The 22,457-nt window shown below is 35.0% G+C and overlaps 1 protein-coding gene across 1 annotated transcript in view; it reads right to left on the bottom strand.

Annotated features, from left to right (window-relative positions):
• The window catches only part of LOC147618265 (agamous-like MADS-box protein AGL11), a 49,755-nt gene extending 27,525 nt beyond the window's left edge, over nt 1-22,230 (bottom strand). Inside the window, exons 1-3 of the mRNA XM_086775121.1 lie at nt 22,174-22,230; nt 21,621-21,989; nt 4,340-4,415 (exon numbers count right to left, since the gene is read on the bottom strand). Of these exons, the coding sequence (XP_086631247.1) occupies nt 4,340-4,415; nt 21,621-21,934 (390 nt within the window). The 5' untranslated portion in view covers nt 21,935-21,989; nt 22,174-22,230. The remainder of the gene's footprint in view (nt 1-4,339; nt 4,416-21,620; nt 21,990-22,173) is intronic.
• Nucleotides 22,231-22,457: the final 227 nt, after the last annotated feature.

The following is a 22,457-nucleotide window of genomic DNA, read 5'->3' as shown; positions in this document are numbered from 1 at the left end:
TAAGAAGTATTTTATCTAGGACTTTCAACAATACTTAGTCTGACCTATCAAACGGTTGAGGGTCCATTTAAACTATATACCAATGTGGTCATCAATGCTAGTATGAGGCCGTACTCTCATCAATTCAAAACTATAATTTTAGGAGTCCTTTCTTTCAAAAAACAAGGCTTTGGTACCACTCATCCTATCATTAGAGACAAGAAGGCACCTCATTTAGAAAGATCAATCCCAACCCCTTGTGAGAGAGATCATGGGTGCTCCTTCTGGGGTGATCCGATTTATAACAAATCTCCACCAAGTTAGGGATCCTACCTAATATGTCAAGTATCTGTTTTCAATTTCAAGGTAGAAGACCCACTCTTTCTCATTTTTTTGTCAGTTAAATTGAGGTCTGACTGACAAGGGTCTTTCCAAAGTTTTTATTATCTTATTCTCAAAAAAAAAAGAAATCATCATAAATTACACTTTGAATTTATTAAAAATTTTATGAAAAGGATTTGGGATTTTATTTGACTTACTTGTGCAAGTACTAAGTCCATATATAGAGGAAATAGCTAACCTCACGCAATTGGTGGTGGCCAACAATTTGGGTTCCAATAGAGAATTTTCTCCTAGCATAGACTATCTCCTCATTTGTCTTCTTACATCTCATCATCACGTGTTTTAACTCATTGTGAGAGGCAATGGATTTGCATCCTCACGGGTTCAGTCCCCTCTCAATTTGCAAGCTCCCTTGCCATCAGCTACGATTATTCAAGGAGTACACTCCATCATATATGCAAATGGGAACTAGAAGAGCTTGCCGGTGGTAGTAGAGAAGATATAAGGGTGACTTGGGCGTTATAGAGGATGGAGAGCTCAAAGACCTTCTTGAGGAGGCCACTTCGATGCTTTGAGAAGGTAACCTGCCTGCTTCTTTTATTCTCAATCTTGCTTGCCACCACGAGCATTATATTTGCTGGCCTTCTTCACACCACCATATTTCTTGACATCATCACTACCAGTGGTCTAATCCGCTTTTTGCGGCGGCTCTTTTTTTAGCATAATAATTACCATGTTGTCATTGGCTTTCACAATTCTGGGAACTTAAATGATCATGGGTAGTGATTGAGTGCAGCTTGGTCTCTCTCATTATAGTTGGCTATTGTCTACTAGTAGATTTGATGGAAAGTTGAAAGCAACAACGTGCCTTGAGTAAGAGTACTCCGATGCAAAGAAGGTCAAGTGAAGCCAGATCATGAAGCTTAACAATTAGCAAGAGTTGAAAATTAGGGATAAGCCAAAGAGAGAGATGACATAGTTGTGAATGACAAGCTAACAATATAAATCAAGAAGAAAATGATCACGAGAAGACATCATTTAGTAAGAGGGAGGGGTTAGAAGAGCAGTTGTCATGTAGTCAAATCGAGAGAGAGAGAGAGAGAGAGAGAGAGAGAGAGAGAGAGAGAGAGTTGGCAAGAGAGAGACCAAGAGTGAGAGGGTGACGGGGGCAACAAGGGCCTCAGAGGGAATGAGAGAGTTGGAGAGAGGGAGGTTGGTGGAGACAAGAGAAGGTTAGTGAGGGATTGGGTAGCGAAAGGGATAGAGAGAGGGTGGTGAGGATCAAAATCAAAGTTTCTCAAAGTGTATATCCATATTCTTTGCTTTGGAGATAGATTCGATTATATTAAAAAATATTTGATCATCTTATAAAATCACTTCACATAAGAACGGCTCCCATAGAGATAATGGTGCTACTTTATTATCGAATATAAGATGGAAATGATCTTGATACATTACATCACTAATTCCTCTTCCACACATGCATCCACACTTATGGTCAATGGCTTTGAAAATACAATGTTGTAAACAATCTGAAGTTAACATCATTGTAAAGGAGTTTGAGACCTCAACAATAATGTATTAGTGAGAAAAGAATGCAAATAAACATTAAAAGGTTGATAATTAGATCAAAGGTATGACAAGATCAAATATACAACTTGAGATTAATTCTAAATTACAATTAAGCAATCATGGCATATAAAATCTTGGAGTTCACCACATTATAGTTATAAAGGATTATTAGGATGTAAAATAAGGTAGAGAAAGGAGACCCAATTTAGAATTTAAGAGAGGAAAAGAAGACAAATTCATGCATTTACATTGTCAAAATACATGTAGAAGCACTTTACCTATGCCATTTGGCCTTTGCAATGCATCCGCTACTTTCAAATCCTTGATGAACAAGACGTTAAAGACATTTCTTTATAAGTTTGTGTTGGTATTATTCGATGGTATCCTCATCTATAGTAAGATGGAGGATGAGCATCCAATCCATGTAAGGAAGGTACTTGAGGTATCGAGGATCAATCACTTAATTTCCAAGGAAATCAAATGCATTTCATGGCAAGAGAAGTTGAGTATCTTGGTCATATTGTACGCAAGGATGGCATAAGGGTTGATCCCAAGAAGGTGGAGTGTGTGAAGAAGCTGAAAAAACCTTAAACTACCACTCGACTTAGAGAGGTTTTGGGTCTATCCTCTTTCTATCGGAGGTTTATTGAGAATTATGCTCAAGTGGTGCCGCAATTCATCAATAGGCTAAAAAAAGAGTCTTTCTATTTGGATGCCATTGCCGATAAAAGCTTTGTAGAGCTGAAAAGATTATTCACTTCTACTCCGATCTTGGTGTGTACGAATTTCTCAAAGCCATTCACTATTAGTGTGGATGCTTATAGAAGGGAAATCGGTGTCATTCTTTATCCAATATCATGGGGTCATTACATTTGAAAGGTGAAATCTTGATGAGAAGGAAATGGCTATGCATGTATATAAACAATAAATGGTTACCATATTGCATGCACTCAAGAAATGACATCATTATCTCTATTGAATCGAATTCTATGTGGAGAGTGATCATAGGGTAGTGTAGTATTTTATGTATCCTTATCCAAGATCTTGGTGTCATTACATTTGAAAGTCGAAAGCTTGATGAGAAGGAAATGGCTATGCATGTATATATGCAATAAATGGTTGCCATATTGCATACACTCAATAAATGGTATCATTTTCTCTATAGAATCGGATTCTCTTAAGAATGTAGGCATGCTTGGTTTGAACCATTTGTAAGGTGCATAATGATTGGATTGTATACATACAAGAGGAGTACTTGTTGGATGTGGAGACGTCTTAGATTTTTCAAAAATTACAGAAAGGTAATCATGATGAGTTGCCACATTTTTTACTTCAAAATGGTCTCCTACAAGGAAAAGGTCTACTTGTTGGTATCTCATTCATCATACAAGTAAAATATTTTAGAAGAAATTCATGCAACCCCTACAGCGGGTCACTTGGGATTTTTCAAAACCTATGAAAAGATTAGAAAGATCTTCTTCTGGAAGGAAATGTGGAAGGACATACATGCGTTTGCGTCAAAATGTATGACTTACCAACTTAACAAAGATCCTACTCATAAGCCGAATGGTTTATTGCAACCTTTTGCTATTCCCAAAAGGCAAATGGTTTCACATCTCTATGGAATTTTTTAGGAAATTACCTCAACAAAGAGGGGTTGGGTAAGCTTGTTTGTGGTGGTGAGACTACATTGCTAGAACCAAGTATCTCCACATGATATGATGCACCAAAATATAGTGCCTAGACCTTATCTTTAACAATCATGATACAAATCTTGAGCCCAAGCTCTTGGCTATGGTGATACTCCCTTGAGTGCATATTTTTGGTATTCAACTTGAGTACATCTCTAATCCTAATATTAATCTCTCTTTCTTACAATATTTCTCTCTAATTCAAGGTAATCAAAGCCATAGATTACCCTCTTTCAATGATATCAAAGCCATGGATTACCTTTGTTCTGTACATGTTTGTTTCCATGTCCTCTTTTTTACTATGTTCCTTATTTAGTTATAAAAAATACTAGTATTTTTTATTTTTCTACGCATATTTGTGAACATTATTTTGTTCAATTTTTATGTATAAGTATATACTCACATCTTTGTTTATAAACTTAGGTTCAAAATATATAAAAACCCAAAGATGATGTGCCTATTTAGGTGATATATTAGAATGCATAGTTATGAATATTACAATTAATGGTGTATGAAGAGCTATAAACCATTCAAAGATATGTAATAAGTTGACTAGAAACATAAGATACAAAAAGAAAAATAACTTTAAAGAAAAAGGACAAAAAATGTTAAAACCAAAATAAGTCAAAACAACTTCTTTTGTATTCATCAACCAACTGGACATGACAACTATACTTTGAAAATATTATCTAACTTTACTAAATGCAAGGTAGCCATTCAAAATAAAATAAGTGAACCAAGTACAAGAAAAATACCTCAAGGTCTTGTGTTTTATCTGTTGAAGCTAGTGAGTTAGAGCATATTTGATATTTGTCAAGAACCTTCACCATGCTGAGAATGTAAACAATCATATGAGTTAAAGGATAACCTCTCTCTCTCTCTCTCTCTCTCTCTCAACAAAGCAAGCCACATGCTCAAAACCCACTAGTCTGTGGAGACGCCTCACTTAAATTTGCACATCTCCACTAGTCTGTGGAGATGCTTCACTTGAATTTGCACATTAGGATATGCTCTAGAAACAAAGAGTACCTCTCCACATGGAGAGCCTCTATCCATAGATGCTAAGGAAAAACTTTTGATCACACCCCAATGTATCATTGGGATTCTCACCGATGCATTTTTATTCAATTCTAACTAGTTTTTTATCTTTCCATTTTTTATCTATAATCTAGTCTTGCTTAGATACATTGTTACTTTCTTGGTCATAAGAATGCTTAAGATTTACTTTCCATGATCTAGTCACTTCTTAAATACATTATATCTTTGTTAGTATTAGATATGATTGATTTTTTTGTACACTAGAATTTTTGCACAACTATCTAGAACACTATTTTTAAAGATGTTTTAACAGTTTACCTTTATTTTCATCTAGTGGCTTTTATCTTGAGAGTACTTTTGTAGTATGAGTTTTAGAGTATATATATTTTTATAGAAAAATGAAACATTTACAAAAGTGTCTTTTCTTTGAGTGTTAAAGAAATATAAGGAGTGAGATGAGAAAAGAAATGAAAGGGAAAGGGAAATAAATAAAAGAAAAGATTTGGGATGAGAAAGTAAGCAATATATGGAAGGGGAAGGAAAGGAACTAAAAGAAATGGAAGGGAAATAAAAAGCACTAAAAGAAAAGATTTGGTATAAGAAAGTGAGAAAGAAATGGAAGGAGAAGGTAAAAAACTAAAAGAAAACATTTGGGATGCGAAACCAAGGTGAAAAAGCAACCTAGTATTTGAGGACCCTCTAGGTCAAGTTTTCAAATAATGACATCGAGTGAGGGGGGTGAGACCAAGGGAGCCACGTGTACTAGTCATGGTGATTATACTCCCTAAAATGGAAAAAAATAACAAATAGGGAGTGGGACATGTAGACCACTTTCACATGGACTCACTTGATATATATATATATATATTGTAGAGGACCTAACATAAAAAATTAAGGATTCCATACTACTATTTTAGTGAGAATAACTCTAAGACAAATATCTTAACAAATACATATATAATATTTTTTCTTAAATAAGATTTGAGATATAGACCCTTTAAATACCCCTATGTTGTGGTGACGCGTGAGACTAACTCTTAACACATGAATCTCAACAAATGCATGTAGAAGAGTTTTCCTTGAATAAGGTATGGGATGTTGACTTAAGAGCCCCTTACTTACAAGGATAATGCATCATGGTCCATATATAAAAATGATAAATTTAGTATAAAATTTAGTATACTCAATTATTATTCTCTGCCTTAGCATGTTTTTCTCTACTAATCATATTCCTTACCCAGCTTACACTATGAGATTCATACATTTCAAGTAGTTATAGCAATTATGGTGCTAGTCCCCCTTAACTTTTATATATTATGTCATTAATAAATCTTTTTGGCAAGAAACATGTTGTACTTTCTTTTTCACAAGAACTACATAACCTCTGAGATTAGTTTTGTTATAACTCTAAATGGGTGATAGGCATGGAAAAAGCATGTGATCACATGTTTTGTAGAGCTACTCGAGATCTTAAAAATTGGGTGTTGAGCTTCTTATAATTCTTGATGCTTAGAAAAATATGAAAAAAAAACACTTAAAGTAGATAGCTTTCTAATCCAAAAGAAATGTGTTACGATGGCATAAAAAGGATTATATGAAGCACTGAGTTCTTAAATAGAAATCTGTCTTATGTGCCTATATTTTTTGGATACTTAGATATTTTAAAGAAACATGTGATGCTACTTAGAAATGTTTTTATATGTGTGTATTTTGAAGTAACTTTACATGTGTACAAGTTTTCTTCTCATACTTAAAGAGTGTTTTTTTGGTAGCTATAGAGTAAATTTGAGTAAATATATATATTTGAGTGTTTAGCTTTAAGATTTGGGTTAGCCAACATAGTCATGGAGACATGTTGCACTAATACTAAAATACATGCCCCCTATGATTCTTATAAAGTGACCAACCATAGAACAATAATATTTTATTTTAACTAAGAACAACATAAAGACATGCTAGCTGTAGTGATGCTAAGTGCATTGCTAGGGTGGGGAAGGATGTTGTTTTTTTTTCTTGGTTATATATGATGCAAAGTTCTCACAAAATAAGCTTCGCATAAGATGAAATAAGTATGTTGTTTTTTTTTTCTTGGTTATATATGAAACAAAGTTCTCACAAAATAAGCTTCGCATAAGATGAAATGAAACGGGATAGGATAATTTATCCTTTAAGTTATGGCATGCATATGATAAGTAATTTCTTTAAGTTATGGATATGCATATGATCTGGGATGTATTTGAGTTATGGCATGCATATGAGTGTAAAAATTCTCATTTTTTTATCTACCCATATAATGAAATGGCTATATATTCTTTTTATCTTCCCATATTATGAGATGACTAGATATTTCCTATATCAATATTTTTCTAGTTCATTATTTGTGTGCATATATTATTGATGGTGGATAACTTGACTAATTTTAAAAAAAGTTTTATGACATTATGCTTTTGTTGTATTAAGTTATAGCATTATGTTCTCGTAAGATGAGATTGTGAAGTCAAAAAATTAAACTAGAGTAGTTCTTGAAAACCTTCATAGATTAAAGAAACATGATTACATTATTAGAGGTTTCTTATCCTTCGTATCATAGAGACAAGTTTGTATAATACTTACATATTCTTGCTTTTAAATTGTAATCTGATTAGTGACTTATCTTTGTCTGTACTTCAAGACCTCAACATTAGCAATTATACTTTATAATGTCTAGATTAAGTCATAAAATTCTATTAAAATAAGTAGAAAAGAAAGATTTCTTTGGATTTATGTGTAGTGAAACTCTTACAAGCCTCTTATTCCAAGTCGTTTGAAGTAGTAATTTTTAACCCCTTATATGAGATAAGTTAATCAAAGAGAGAAATAAAATATATGAAATAAAGCTTTCTATTATCCTAGAAACAAATCTCATGATCGAGAAAGATTTTATGTTTTAATCTTGTGTGATAACACATTTGAAAGTCTTATTATAATGTATCAAAAAAGTTTTAATAATAATTTAAATTTTAATTGTAGCAAGTATTAAGAAATGGTGATTTATTATGATAAATTAAAATTTTTATATTAAAGCATTTAGGGTTATGATCTGACATCCTTTAAATGCCTCTATAATTTGAGTCGACCTACATATAATTCAAGTGTCATCGACAATGTAAGATAAAATCTTAAATATTAGTCGTAGTTTTTATTCAAAATTTAAAAATTATGTCATATCTCATTATGTTTAAGTTTAGGTGAAACAAAAATTATAACATGCAAAATAGTGTAGATATAGATTATGCAATGAACTATGGTTAGCCACTCAAAGCTGGAGTGACAACATGGATGTAGGAGAACTATCCATGAGCAAAGAGATGAGATCATTGGACGGTGGTTGGGGGTCGGTGGGCTGCGATCTTGATATGCGCACGCTGACCATGTCTATGCAGTGTAACCATCCTCGCCGTATACTCGTCTACCACACCGCCTCACAAGAGAATCATTATTTTTTTACGCTTAGTTTCCATGCCTGGTTGCATCGTCAATATGTGCGTCGAAATAGACATCAAAATATGCATGGAAAAAGGTGTCAAAATATGCGCCCAAATACTCGTGCACTATAAGAGAATCATTGTTTTTCGACGCTTAGTTTCCACGCCTGGTTGCATCATCGATATGTACGTCAAAATAGATGTTGAAATATGCATGAAAAAGGCGTCGAAATATGCGTCAAAATACTCGTGGAAAATGCAATCAGAGCATGCGTTGAAAAAAAGTCAAAATTTTTCTTTTCTTAAAAAATTAAATTTATATATAATATTTACTAGTTCCCATCCTGGGGTGTGTTTTAGCCTTCTCTTTCTACCTCTTTGCAAGCATGTGTCTATGAGAGAGAGAGAGAGAGAGAGAGAGAGATGATGAGAGAGAAAGAGAGAGAGAGAGAGAGAGAGAGAGAGAGGGAGAGCTGAGGGAGAGAGGAGGGTATAACTTCCATCACACTCTTTGAAGGAGAAAAAATGCTAGCTTCTCCTCCTCATCACTAAGGTGCAATTAAGAAAGTGCTCTATTTTACAATAAAATTAAAGTTCATCATCAACTTGCTCATCCTCAACGAGATCCATGGCTCCAAATAAATCTATCTCTAGAAATACCCCATCATTGTTGTCAATTGCTGGAACCGGTTGTGTAGTAGAACCTTGGTAATTCATCCATGTTGTCATCCTCTTCTAGCTCTATCATGAGAGCTGTCGATGCATCATAATCATACTAAACTTGAATCTCTTCTTCTTCTGGATTATCTCTAGTGTTTGTTTCTCGTTCAAGATGTATTTTCTCAATGAGTACACCTTCATCCGATCCTAATCTCGTGTGAGCCTCACCTACTTTCTCAACTAGTATGTCTTCTTGTTCTTCAATAGGTGCTAGTGGTATATGCTCAACCATCACATGATCTGGGAGAAGTTCCTCAGCATCTGGTAGACAGTCAACTGCTATTTTTGCCTCTTCAAATACTTGTTTTCCACGTGGATTTATTTAGATCACAAACAACCATTTATGATCTGTCGGGTCTTCCACAAAAATGACTTGCTCACAGGGCTCTGGTAGCACAAATGTGTCCCTTTGGTCGGTCCATATCTTTGTGCAATATACTTGAAAAAATCCACACTTGTCTTTGTTGCGTACAGTTACTTGCGTCCCTTAAGTTACCAACTTAAACCATTTCACATCAAAATTGAACATATCAAACTTTCTGAATCCAACCTTAATAATATCTTAGATATTTCCACAATAATCTAGCATGCCTACTTCAGTATTGCCATCACTTGCACTTGAATGACTTTCTTGCATGAAATTAGCCTTCACACCACAATCAAATGTTGTTCTCTTTTTATCTATTCCTTCTACTCTCGAAAGTGACATCTGCATGACCAAATTGTCCCAAACTTACGATACTGCAAGCATGATAAATAAGTACTTTTATTTTATAAATTCACGAAAACACAACATAAAAGAGAATGCGTAGATATCTCTAACTCACATACATGAAAATCACAACCATATGCAAGCTCCTCCTCCTTATCACTTATTGATTCACCATTGCGTTTAGCTTGTAGTATGGTTTGCTAGAGCCATTTATTAGAAGGAAAGTCTAGAAGAAGTGCAAGTTTTGTTGGGTACGGTAGTGTGCAAGTTGTTCGACTTCTAAAACTCAAACGAACTTGGTCCCTTTCAGCCTTCACCAAGTTATATCTCTCGATCCATTTCTCCATAGCATGTGAGTTTAAGATACAAAATTTATTAATCTTCTCACGCAATGCTACATCCACTGTTCTCACAAGGCCTTTCCCTTGTGGCTCTTCTCGAACTAGTCGATCTTTTTTTTCTTGTGTCCATAATCTTGGCATATCAAGATCAGACATACTGAGAAATTCACTTATATATACACAAGTGATTCTTGAACAAGCCATCCCGCTGCCATACTACCTTCAGGACAAGCTCTTTGACAAACAAATCCTTTAAGTGTCTTCATAAATCTCTCCAAGAAAAACATCTATCGGTTATGGTCAACCCCAGCCACCCACAGCAACTTCATCAACCACATGAACTATCAAGTACAATTAAATGGTTAAAATACTTATTGAAAAGTATTTCTCACCCATTGTAACAACCTCGATGGAGTTTAACTGTGCTGCTTCCAATGTGTCTCTACTAATCTCTTTCCTTGATATCCAACATACCACTGCACCAATTTTGTAAATTGTTTCTCTAATGCCATCGTTCAGGAAATCCTTGATACCTCTCGGAAGCGTGAATTGCACGAATTTGTGCCAATCATCACTCTTCAAGCCACTAAGCTCATCGTCCTTTGTAAATGCTCCCTTCAAGCAATGCATGCATCCTGTAGGGGTACGAAACTCACTAATGCACTTCTTTACATGCCGTTGCTCATCCTTTGGCATTACCCAGGGTGCTTTTGGTAGCTTCACCTTTCCATCTGCTCCATTTTGGGTCCATAAGTGGTGCATGCGTTGAACCTCTTGTAAATCATCTCATTGTGCCTTACTCTGATCCTTTGCTCCTATGATGGTTTTCCAAAGCGCCTCGGCTATATTCTTAAAAATGTGCATTGGGTCAAGAAGATGGTTCACTAGAAGATCATTCCAGTATAGAAGTTGATGAAAAATGGATAGACGTTGCATTCGTGGAGGTGTATAGGTTGGATCGAGCTCCCATAAGGTCCTCCAATCATTGCTCTTCCATATGCGAGAAGACCTCTCTAGAAATCCCTCACGCAAAGGATGGTCCACTAGGACATACTTCTTGTGGCCCTCGTATATTATCTTCTTTATAGAGTTTGAGTATTGAGCCTCAAGTTGCGGCCCACATAATGGACATCCATTATAACCTGACACTGAAATCCCTGTAAAACAATCATGACTTAACATAATATGTTAACAAGCTACAGTATTACGTGAGCACTCTCCATAGCCATGCCAATCATGCATAGTCCACATAAGTATTCCTCTCAATCTTAGCGCATGTTATCCAAACCTCTTGGAAATATCATGAACTTCAATGTCCTCCCATAGAACACGAAGCTCCTCAACTAGCATCTAATCCATAAACACTTGTCACAATAAATATTTCCCTTTACTCATCTTTGTATCTTGAAGTGGATATTCATGTTTCACTCTTGCCCTTGATGAGAGGAAATGACACAAACAAGATCTCTAGCTCAAATGTATCCTAGAATCCCAGATCTACTTCAAAATTGATGAGTAATTTTTATATTGAATATGGCTCAACTAGTGAACCAAATAGCTCAAATCTGAGCTATGAGTAGCTCAACTATACTTAAAATTTTCCTAAGAAGACAGGCTAATTTTAAGCCTACACAAAGAACTGATAAAAGACCAATCACCTCAGAAACAACTAATTTTGTTTGGAGAGTGCAAATCCATCCAAGAAACTTAAGGAAGAGAGTTACCTAAGAGTGGACAAGATGTGGCAAAAAGAGTTTGCTCAATGGTAGAGAGAATGTGAAGAATGAATCCTTGCAAGATTAGATGGAGAAGGAAAGAAGAGGATAAGATTGAGTTTAGTGATCCTAATGGTGTGATTAGTGAAAATAATTCTAAAGAAGTACCAATGAAAAGCTCAAGAAGAAACAAGACTCTGATACCATGATAATATTCATGTTATCAAATCAATGATTATGAAATCTTACTGATACTAATTACATTGATTAACTTAATCTAGTCTTTTAAAGGATGAAGCCTACAAACATAACGATAAGTTAATTAAACTAATTAAGCTTGACTTAAGTTTAGTTTAGATTATAAGATGAAAACTTGTACTCATGAAAAGACTTTAGAGAATCTTGTAGTCATTCCTTGAAAATGATCCCGTTTATATGAGAGGTACATCTCTTACAAATGTGCTCATGTAAGATGAAAATAGCCTTATTAAGAGAGGTGTATCTCTTACAAATATGCTCATGTGAGATAATGTGAAAGTGTAATGTGGCTACATTCTCCTAATCCTAGTCCTCTACTCATGTCTTGCCCTTACCCTGTGCTCAATGGCATCATAAATTTCAACGAGAAGATATGGAGAGGCTACCTACTAGGAGGTTGGAAAGCATGAGGGAATTGGCGAGAGGGTCGACCTACGCGAGAGAGTGATTATGAGAGGATTGACAAGAGGATGAGTGAGGGAGTACTAGCGAGAGATTTAAATAGAGAAGGGGGAGCATTGGGTGTATGACTATGAGAGAACGAGCCAAGGGAAAGGCAAGTTGCATGGAATAGCAGATATGAGAAGAAGACAAGGGAAGGGGAGGAGAGCCAATAGCACCACTAGGGATAAGGGAAGAAAAAGGAGGTGTGTGTGTGTGTGTGTGAGAGAGAGAGAGAGAGAGAGAGAGAGAGAGAGAGAACGTGGGAGAGGAGTGGTAAATAGAGTGTTAACTAACTCTTCTTTCTTTTTTAAAAAATATATAAAAATAATGATTGAAAAGGGATGGTTTCCACACAAGAATCTAGGGAGGGGATAAAAAAAAGATTTTATAGCTCAAGACATGACTATATTCAAGTGTAGACAAGCTTACTTCAAGGACCTATTCTACCAATTAGGGAGTATGTTGAATAGAAAAGAGGATTGGCAGTATTGACCTATACTAATACATTTAGTAATTTCCATGGTAAAATTTTCTTTCTTAGTTGAGCATTTTGTAAACGAGAATTTAGTGTAGTAAGGCTATTCAATTGCTTCACCATTTCAAAATTGCTTAATATGCACCATACCCAAATGAAAGTTAGAAGAAGGAAAATAAATAAAGGACTTTGAAAGAAGGACCACTTCTTTGAAATCCCTCCTTCTACTGAAAATTCTAAAGTTAGAAAAAGCAAGAGAAGACAAGTACTTTGGACGAAGGTGAGCCCTTCTAGTCAAAATTCTAAAGTATGCATATTGTAATAACTTCTTTTAATGCATTTCTTGCAACTTGATCTTCAACAAAGTCCCATGTGTTGATCATAAAGAAGTGACAAAGAAGGCTCTATTTAATAGAGTAGTAATTTTACATCTACCACTTCTATGAGAATGATATGTATGTATATATGTATATACATGTATATTACGTATATATTTATATAATATATATAGATATGTATGTGTATACATATATATATTGAATATATAATAGATGTCAAGAATATTGATATTGAACAAAAGAGCTTTGTGACATGTGACTACTACCACGATGCTATGCTTGAAAAAACATGACGTAGTAAAGTGGTGGAGGAACCTAGATTTAACTATACAAATAAGCTAATGCCTACATTTACAATATTACATATCTCACCTTTTTTAAAAGAGATGACTATGGGATTCAACTTATAAATTATGTGTTATATTTTTAAGATCATTAACGTTAGTCTTCAATAATGATGGATGTTTTCAAAGAAGGCATTATGAGCATGTAATTTTATTTCTTCTTGATCGATTTATCAAACTCAACATAGAGCTACCAAGCTAAAAGCTCATTCAATTATGATGGAGGATGAGTTTGTAAAGGTCAAGATAGAACATCCTTAGACAGTGCATTGATCTTTAATGATTTATTTTAGTAGTCTTTTAAGATCTAGAAGGTAGCCCACATTGCATGCTCCTCCTGTTGGAGCTATATATAGCCTGCTCAACCTAACCCTAGGTCTCACCTATATATACCTAACCTCAATGTGCTTTCTACACTTTGGAAGCTATGTTTAGAGTCTCTCATCTCTCTCTTCTTCTCTGTCAACATGGTATCAAAGCACAATCGTACCCGTCGCATGCAATAAAATTTGCACTCTTCAAAAACTGAAAACGATCATAACTTCCTTATACGATATTGGTATACAATGATCTAAGAGTCATTTTAGGAGTTTTGAAACCGCTTATCATCTGAAATTCATCAAATTTTACACCATAAGTCTTCTACAACAATCAGACAGCTTTCTAACTAGGTACACAATTTCAACCTACTTCCTTTGATATTTTGATTTTGATTTTGATCATAATAATAAATTTCAATATGATTATACATGATTAAAAGTATTCTTTCGACGAGGTTACTGTCAACAAATTCTATAGATGAGTAACTGCTTTATTTTTTAATTCTAAATTATATTTTTCTTTTTGGCTTGTTCTCTCTTTATAATTATATGCAAAGATTTTCTTTTCTTTCTTTTTATTACTTCATGGCTTTGGTTGCATGTGAATTTCTCTAACAAAGCTATGGTTGCATGTGGCTTTTTCTAATGAGACTATAGTTACATGTGCCTCATGCATGAATTTCCTTCTTCAAGTAGGTATAGGAGGAGATTTGGAGAAGCTTTATCTTTACAAATATATTCTTTTAGTTTCAGTTTCAAGTTGCAGAAGCAAGGTTATGTAGGAATCATCAAAGAGATTTATGTTCTCTTTTCAAAGGCAGCGAAGATTTCTATTACAATCATATCCATGTTGCATTGATCTATGGGTATATATTACAAAACTTTCTAGTCTTCTTTACCATCGGATCATGATAGACTTTATATTATTTGTCAATGTTAATATACTATACAAACAATAAGTAATATTGTTGACTTTTTCTACAATCAGTAAAGAATATTCATCTTGGCTTCACTTGATTTCCAACTTAGAAATCATGACTATTTTTGCGTTATTCTAGTTTTGAAGACATAAAGATTTTTGTACTTTTGGAAGCTCTTGGCACAGACATCATGCTCTTTTGTCACATCATAACGAAAAGCACCATGGAGGCTTTCAAATACCAAATTCCTTTCTAGTGACGGTCATCCCCACCTTAACTCTTATAGATTTTTAGTAGCGACATCCTTGGACTAGCATGGATATTGTTACGTTCTATTTTTATCGGCATACTTATTTTAAAACTAGATATTCCAAGGATACAATCTAACCCTATCTTTATAAATTGTGATTATGATTTAAATGTATTATAGTGATTTAAATTGTCAAATTTGACTTTTTCTTATTATTACTAAGACGTTAAAATTATAAATTACAAAAAGAATAATATTTTATGTCATCATGGTTGACCTTTTATTTGAGTTATTTTTTACAGATAATCTTAGCATATATGTCTTGCCTTGTAACACACAAATGACTCTCATTATTAATTGTGGGACATCAATTATATCACTTGTGACATTTCGATTATATCCTTGTTATGATTTGAGACAGATGCAGTTTTGCTCCACATACTTTATTAGCACTTAGGCCCCTTGTTTAAGTTGACTTAGTGAGCAGTTTTTCTCCACATACCTTATTAACGCTTGGATCCCTTGTTTAACTCGACTTTGTGAAAATTTTCTTCATATACTTTATTAGCACTTGGACCCCTTGTTTAAGTCGACTTTGTATTTATGTGTGCACACATATTCTTGTATATTATAGTGTGCATAAATCATTTTGCACGTGTTCATGTTGTTCAAAGAGTGGCATCACGAACCATCTCTAAAGACATTGTTTTGTTTATAACTCATATAATTTTTTAGCAGGTACCATATAGTTCCACATTTTATATTATTTTTTCAAGACTCCTTGGAGCTTTTTCAATATTAGGTATCTTCAAATATAGACCTTGGTGATTTCTTATTGGTGAAAATTGGATTATTCTCCCATGCCATTCAACCATACGTCTTTAGCTCATTGTAATATTTCCATGGCTCTATAAGATGTGAAGGATCTTTATGACCATTGAACTTGTAATATTTTCATATTTTTGTAGCTCTATAAGTTGTGAAGGATCTTTATGACCATTGTACTTGTAATATTTCTATATTTTCGTAGCTCTATAGGTTACAAAGAAGCTTTATGATCATTGTACTTGCAATATTCTCATTATAACACTTCAAATATAATAATAAAATGGTAGACATATATCGAGACTATGGGTTTTTCCTTTGTTACTCCCTAAAGATTTTTCATCCATAGTTAAGAGACCTTTGTTTGAGTGGGAGTGTTAGCTATATATAGCCTACCCAACCTAACCCTAGTTTTCACCTATATATACCTAACCTCAACCTAACCCTAGTTCTCACCTATATATACCTAACCTCAGTGTGCTTTTTATTGGAGCTATATATAGCTATCCTTAACTCACTCTAGGTCTTGCTTATATATATGTGACCTGTGACTAATATGATTCATTCTTGTGGAGCGTATGTGATGTCTCTTCTCTCATCTCTCTCCGTCTCAACATGATATCAGAGCGATTCTAATCATAAGGGAAGAATCTACATCTTGTTCAATTTATGATTATGATTTCATGTCTTACAAGATTGATCTTTGGTAACAGTTTTGTGTAGGGTTAATTGGTTCTTTAATTATATGTTGCCTACATGATTTTATAGCTCTAATTGTTGTAATTACAAATGTTTCTTAATCACGTTCTTAAAACCAAAACCAAGTGTTGGTGTGTAGATGGTACAGTGCTAGTGAATCCTATAAAAACAGTTTGTCAATCGGAGTTCTGAGTCAAAAGTTAGGACAGTTTAGGCAAACTACATCTAAAACAGTAAAACAGGTTCTTTGTGAGAGAAAACAGGTAGTTGTCTCTGAGTCATAAGGAGGATTGATCGTCAAAGCTTTTCGTAAAAGCTTCAAATGGATGCTTGCTGTACAAGCTACAATTAGATACAAAAAATGCCGTGCAAGTTGCATCATAACATGGTGCGTTTTCTTAATGCAGTACTTTTTCTTATTAATATTTTCACCTTTTTTATTCAAAATCATCTTCCAACTACTGCACCTTCTAGTAAGATTCCAATCACAGCTTGGACAGGCCAAACTCTTTCTGTTACACATTTCAAAGTCTTTGGGTGTATTGCTTATATTTATGTCCCAAAAGAGACACGACACAAGCTAGAACCTTAAAGCTTGAAGGTTATTTTTATTGGTTATTCCCACAACTAAAAGGGTTACAAGTTTTACGATCCAAGTTCTCAAAAGGCAATTGTTAAAAGAGATGCTATATTCAATGAGCAATTGATGAGAAGTTCGTGGTCCAGAGATGGTGCTGATGATACAAAAACATTACTCACTTCTTTTCCTTTTTTACTTTTGGACAATGATTTGCATGATAACAACACTTTTTTGATGGATATTGGAGACAAGTCTATTGATATTCATCCTACGATTTCAAAGGAGACTGCTATAGATCTTGATATCTATGTTGATCTTCCTATTGAACTTGAGCAGGGTGCAAATCATGTATATAATGATGATCTTAAAACCTTTAATTACGTATTGGCTGTTTGTAAAGATCCTTCAACTTATACACAAGCTATGTCCTCTCCATAAAAGGAACAATGGAAGGAAGCCATGGAAGCTGAATATGAGTCTTTGATCTTGAAAGGTACATGGGTTCTTACCAATCTACCTTCTGATCATACTCCTATCAAATGTAAGTGGGTTTACAAGACTAAAGCAAAGACAGATGGATCCTTTGATAAATTCAAAGCTCGTTTAGTTACAAAAGGGATACTCACAAATTGCAAAGATTGACTATCATGACACTTTTTTACCCATAGTTTGTAGTACAAGCATTCGAGTACTACTAGCTTTTCCCACTCAGTTTGATTTGAAAATACATCAAATGGATACTAAGACGGCTTTTTTTAATGGAGACTTAAAAGAAAAAATATATATGGAGCAACTTGAAGGATTTACAATTCCTCGAAAGGAACATCTTGTATGCCAACTCCACCGTGCTTTGTATGGACTAAAACAAGCTTCACGATCATGATATATCAAGATTAATCAATTTCTCACATCTCAGGGGTTTGTTTCTTGCTTCTTTGATCCAAATCTTTATATTAAGCGTAATGTGGATAACCATTTTGTGATATTGACCCTTTATGTTGATGACACTATACTTGTGTCTAATAATCTATCTTTCATACAACAAGTAAAAAAGGTTTTATCCTCAGTCTTTGATATGGTGGATCTTGGCGACATCCATTCATGCCTTAGTATTCAAGTTCAAAGGTATCATTACAATGGTATTTTGCTTCTTCATCAAACAAAGTTTATCCAAGATATTGTTCAAAAGTTTGGATTGGCTACTGCACATTCGACAAACACTCCTTGTCTTGCAAGATCTACTAGGAGTACTTCTACAAATATTGAGGTTGAATCATTAGCTTTTAATTAATCCTATGCTAATCTTGTTGGTTGTCTTCAATGTCTAGACATAAGCACTCATCTTGATATTCTGTTTGCAATAAATCTATTAGGATGATACTTGTCCTCTCCATCTACAAGACATTGGTCTCAAGCTAAACGTGTTTTGAAGTACTTGAAAGACACTACAGATTTCGAACTTGTATATCGCCATCAAGAAGACATATCTTCATCAACTTCTCTTAATCTTTTGGATTATTCAGATGCTTATTGGGCAAGCTCTAACTTTTCCATACGATCCACCAATGGTAATTGCTTCTTTATCAATGGCTGCTTGGTATCTTGGGCTAGCAAGAAACAACGTTGTATTGCAGTTTCTACTACAGAGTGAATATATAGCTTCATCTTTAGCAGCTCATGAATTGGTTTAGCTTTGACAATTGCTTGCTGATATTAGTCATTCTCCTTCCTCAAGCACACCTCTTAGATGTGACAACCAAAGTGCTATAAGTCTAGCCAAGGACTACATGCAACATAGCAAGTCCAAGCATATTGCAGTTCATTATCACTATGTTTGACATAAAGTAAGGAAAGGTACAATAATGGTAGAACATTATCTAACTGATCAAATTATTGGAGACATTCTCACCAAAGGACTCCATGAATCTCAGTTTACACTTTTGCGATCAGAACTTGGAGTTGTGACGGCCTCTTTTTTTGGAGATTAACACATCTCACGTCATGTCAATTTTGTCTAGACTTGTACATAGCCTATAGACTTTAGGACTCTTCACACATTACTTCACATTATGCACATTTATTCTTTGTACTTTGTATATAGAAGAACATTGCACATGGACTTTAAGGTGGCATTGTACATTTATATGTAGGAGCTCGAGTTTTTCCTTGTGCTCCCAAGGGTTTTTTTACTCGTACGTGGAGACCTTTATTTGAGTGGGGGTGTTGGAGCTATATATAGCTAGCCCTAACTCACTCTAGGTCTTCCCTATATATATGTAACTTGTGACTAATATGATTCATTCTTGTGGAGCGTATGTGATGTCTCTTGTCTCGTCTCTCTCCCTCTCTCAACACTTTCTACATACCTTGGAAGCTATGTTTAGAGTCTCTCACCTCTCTTCTTCTCCATCAACACATCCATCATCACTTACTACAAATTGATATTACTCACCGAATTTAAAAGAAACCAAGTATCCATAATTACATATGTTATATTTGTAAAATATTTAGAGTATAGCTCATTTCTCGTGCTCAACTAAGAGAGCGTTCACAATAAAAGTTCATATGCAACAAGAAAAAAGGAAACATAAATTCTTCATTGGATACAAAGCACCCCATCAATTCACACTAGTGTAGATCATTTTATAAAATGATGAAACCAACCTTAATTAAAGAGCATTAAAATATATTACAAAAATAGTAAAAAAGAAGAAAAAAACTTGAAATCAGATCTCCACTATGCCTACATTAAAGAACCTAGATTGAGGCCTTGATGGAGAATATGCAAAATATAAGATACACAATATAATATAGTAGAATGGATCATGCATGTATACAGCTTAAGTGATGTCATAGTAGCAAAGGTGAAACACCAACTTAAAGTAGACATGGCACCATATATCTCACATGAAGTCATTTAGCTAGCAATAGAAGTAGGGGCCACGTACCTTATTTGAGATCCATAAGTCGACACATGATGATCTAGAATTGATGTTGTAGAGGTTGAGTCAACATGGCATGTACCTCAATTGATGTCTTAGAACCCTAAACGTCATCGATTTTACCAAGTGTTAAGACATTGTGAACTCAATATCTTGAGTTATCTGTCAATCCACCTACCCATGACCTAGTTGATTAAATCATTTGCATTTGATGTATCCCTTTGCCTAAAGGAGTGCAAAGAACCATTAGCTTTCAACCACACTCAATATAAATAAATATGTATTGGTTCTTATACATGTCTTATACACATAAATATGCATAATAACTTATACATTAGCTCATGTTTACACCATAATTCATGAAAAGCTATGCATAAGGAACTTATATGCAAAGAGCACATTGTTTTGTGTAGCTCTTTGTACATACGATATTTACGCTTAGGAACTTATCAATGATCTCTTGCTTATGCTCTTATGCACCAAATCTTTATCCATACAGCCATACGCATAAAAATTTTATGAGTAAAATATTCATGTATATAGACTCATGCATAAAGCCTATAGCCAAGAACCTTTTTCGTAAAGACCTAAGCTACTGCATTAACACTTTATGCATAAAGGTATGCTTTATGCATGAGAGCCTATGCTCGGGGAGTGCACCTCAAAAAATGTAAGTCTACCACGTGCGATCATTAGGTGGGGTTTTTTTAATCCAAAATATTGGGTAAATTTACAGAAATACAATTACAAGAGGGGTACTTTAATTGTACTTTGAAAAAAAACCCGTAAGTCTATAAAGAAAAAAGGGTAGTTTTATTAGCTCAAAATTCACAGATAAGGGGTTTTTTAAATACCCCTTGAACGCACGTCGTAGGAGGGGCTTCCATATAGTGCACCCCCCGAGAGCCTATGTAAGCTCCAAGAATAAGAGTTTATACATGGAAGTCTTATTATTAAGACGTTATGCATGATTTCTTAAACAAAGTCTTTATCCATAGACACTTGCGCTCCTACTCATAAAGAGCTTTATACATGAGCTCTCATGCATATGGATAAAGAGCTAGTTCTCAAGCATAAAGAGCTTACACAAAAGGTTTTATACATGAAGACTTTACACATGAGCTCTTTCTGAACAAGAGGTTATGCATATGATGTAATGTATAAGGTCTTATACATAATGAACTCATTTGTAAAGGCTTTATGCATGAAAAACTGAAGCATAAGCTATTAGGCATGAAGTCCTTATTGAAGAGCTTAGGCTTGCTCAAGACATGATTCAAGTGCAAACAAGCTTATTGAAGGCTTTATACCATCACTTAGGTAGTATATTGAATAGCCAAAGACGATTGGTAGTATTGGCGTATAATAATACATTTAGTGATTCCCATGGTAGATTGCTCTTTCTTAGATGAGAATTTTATAAAGGAGGAGTTGGAATGCACGTATCAAAAATCCTCAATATGCAGGACTACTGCCATGCTAACTACTACTTCTAAGTAGTACTGTTAGTGTAGTGAGTTCTATTTCTAGGATCTCTTTCTGTTTACCTTACTATGTTTTTGTATAAATGCTAGGCGAAGCTTGTACATCTAGCCTCACGAGTGTTATAAAGAAATGCAGTGTTTGGAAGGCGTTGAAAAAAAAGACGTACTTGGGGCTGGCGAACTCGAAGAGCTTGCCGGTGGCGGAGAAGATCATGAGCGCGACTTGGGCGTCGCAGAGGACGGAGAGCTCAAATGCCTTCTTGAGGAGGCCGCTCCGGCGTTTCGAGAAGGTAACCTGCCTGCTGGTTGTATTCTCAATCCTGCGTATCTGAATCTTGCCTCGCGCGTAGTTTTTGCCGGGCTTCTCCTCCATCACCATGTCGTCACCGGTGACTTGATCATGATCATGATCATGATGATGGACGCTTGGGAGATCAGGCGCAATGAGGACAGCTTCAACTGTGTCAGTACAGCTTCCCATTGTATAATAGGCTCAATGGAAGTTTGAAAGAGTCGACTTTCCGTGAGCTGAGACTCTGACGCAAAGAGGGAAAAGTCGTAAGATACGGTAAGCCAACACGAGAAACCTAAACAAGACGATCAAAGTTAATAGCTATCAGAAGAAAAGGGAGGGAGAGAGAGAGAAGGCGAAACAAGTTGATCTAATCAAGAACAAAATAGACAGAGAGAGAGAGAGAGACATAAGGGGACGGGTTACACCTTGTTTTTTTTCTGTTCACGCTGCCTCACGAGATAAAGCACGCGCGTAAACTTAGTGCATTGAATTGTCCCGAGTCCCACAGCACTCCATCGAGCCCCCGTCCGAAAACAGCTTCCTGCCCAAATTAAGGCGGTTTTTACGGTTTTTACGTCGTGGCCCATATCGGCTTTGATTGGATGTACAGCTCGCTACACATTGTGACACTTGGCATACGGTGGTTTAACATACACGTACCTTTTTCCACCAACAATATATATTTATATTAACTATTCAAAATCAGTCA

Source organism: Cibotium barometz, chromosome 35 (genome assembly GCF_041138505.1).
Source record: "Cibotium barometz isolate CiBa-2024 chromosome 35, ASM4113850v1, whole genome shotgun sequence".
Taxonomy (NCBI): Eukaryota; Viridiplantae; Streptophyta; class Polypodiopsida; order Cyatheales; family Cibotiaceae; genus Cibotium; species Cibotium barometz.
This window is presented reverse-complemented; position numbering and strand designations above follow the sequence as displayed.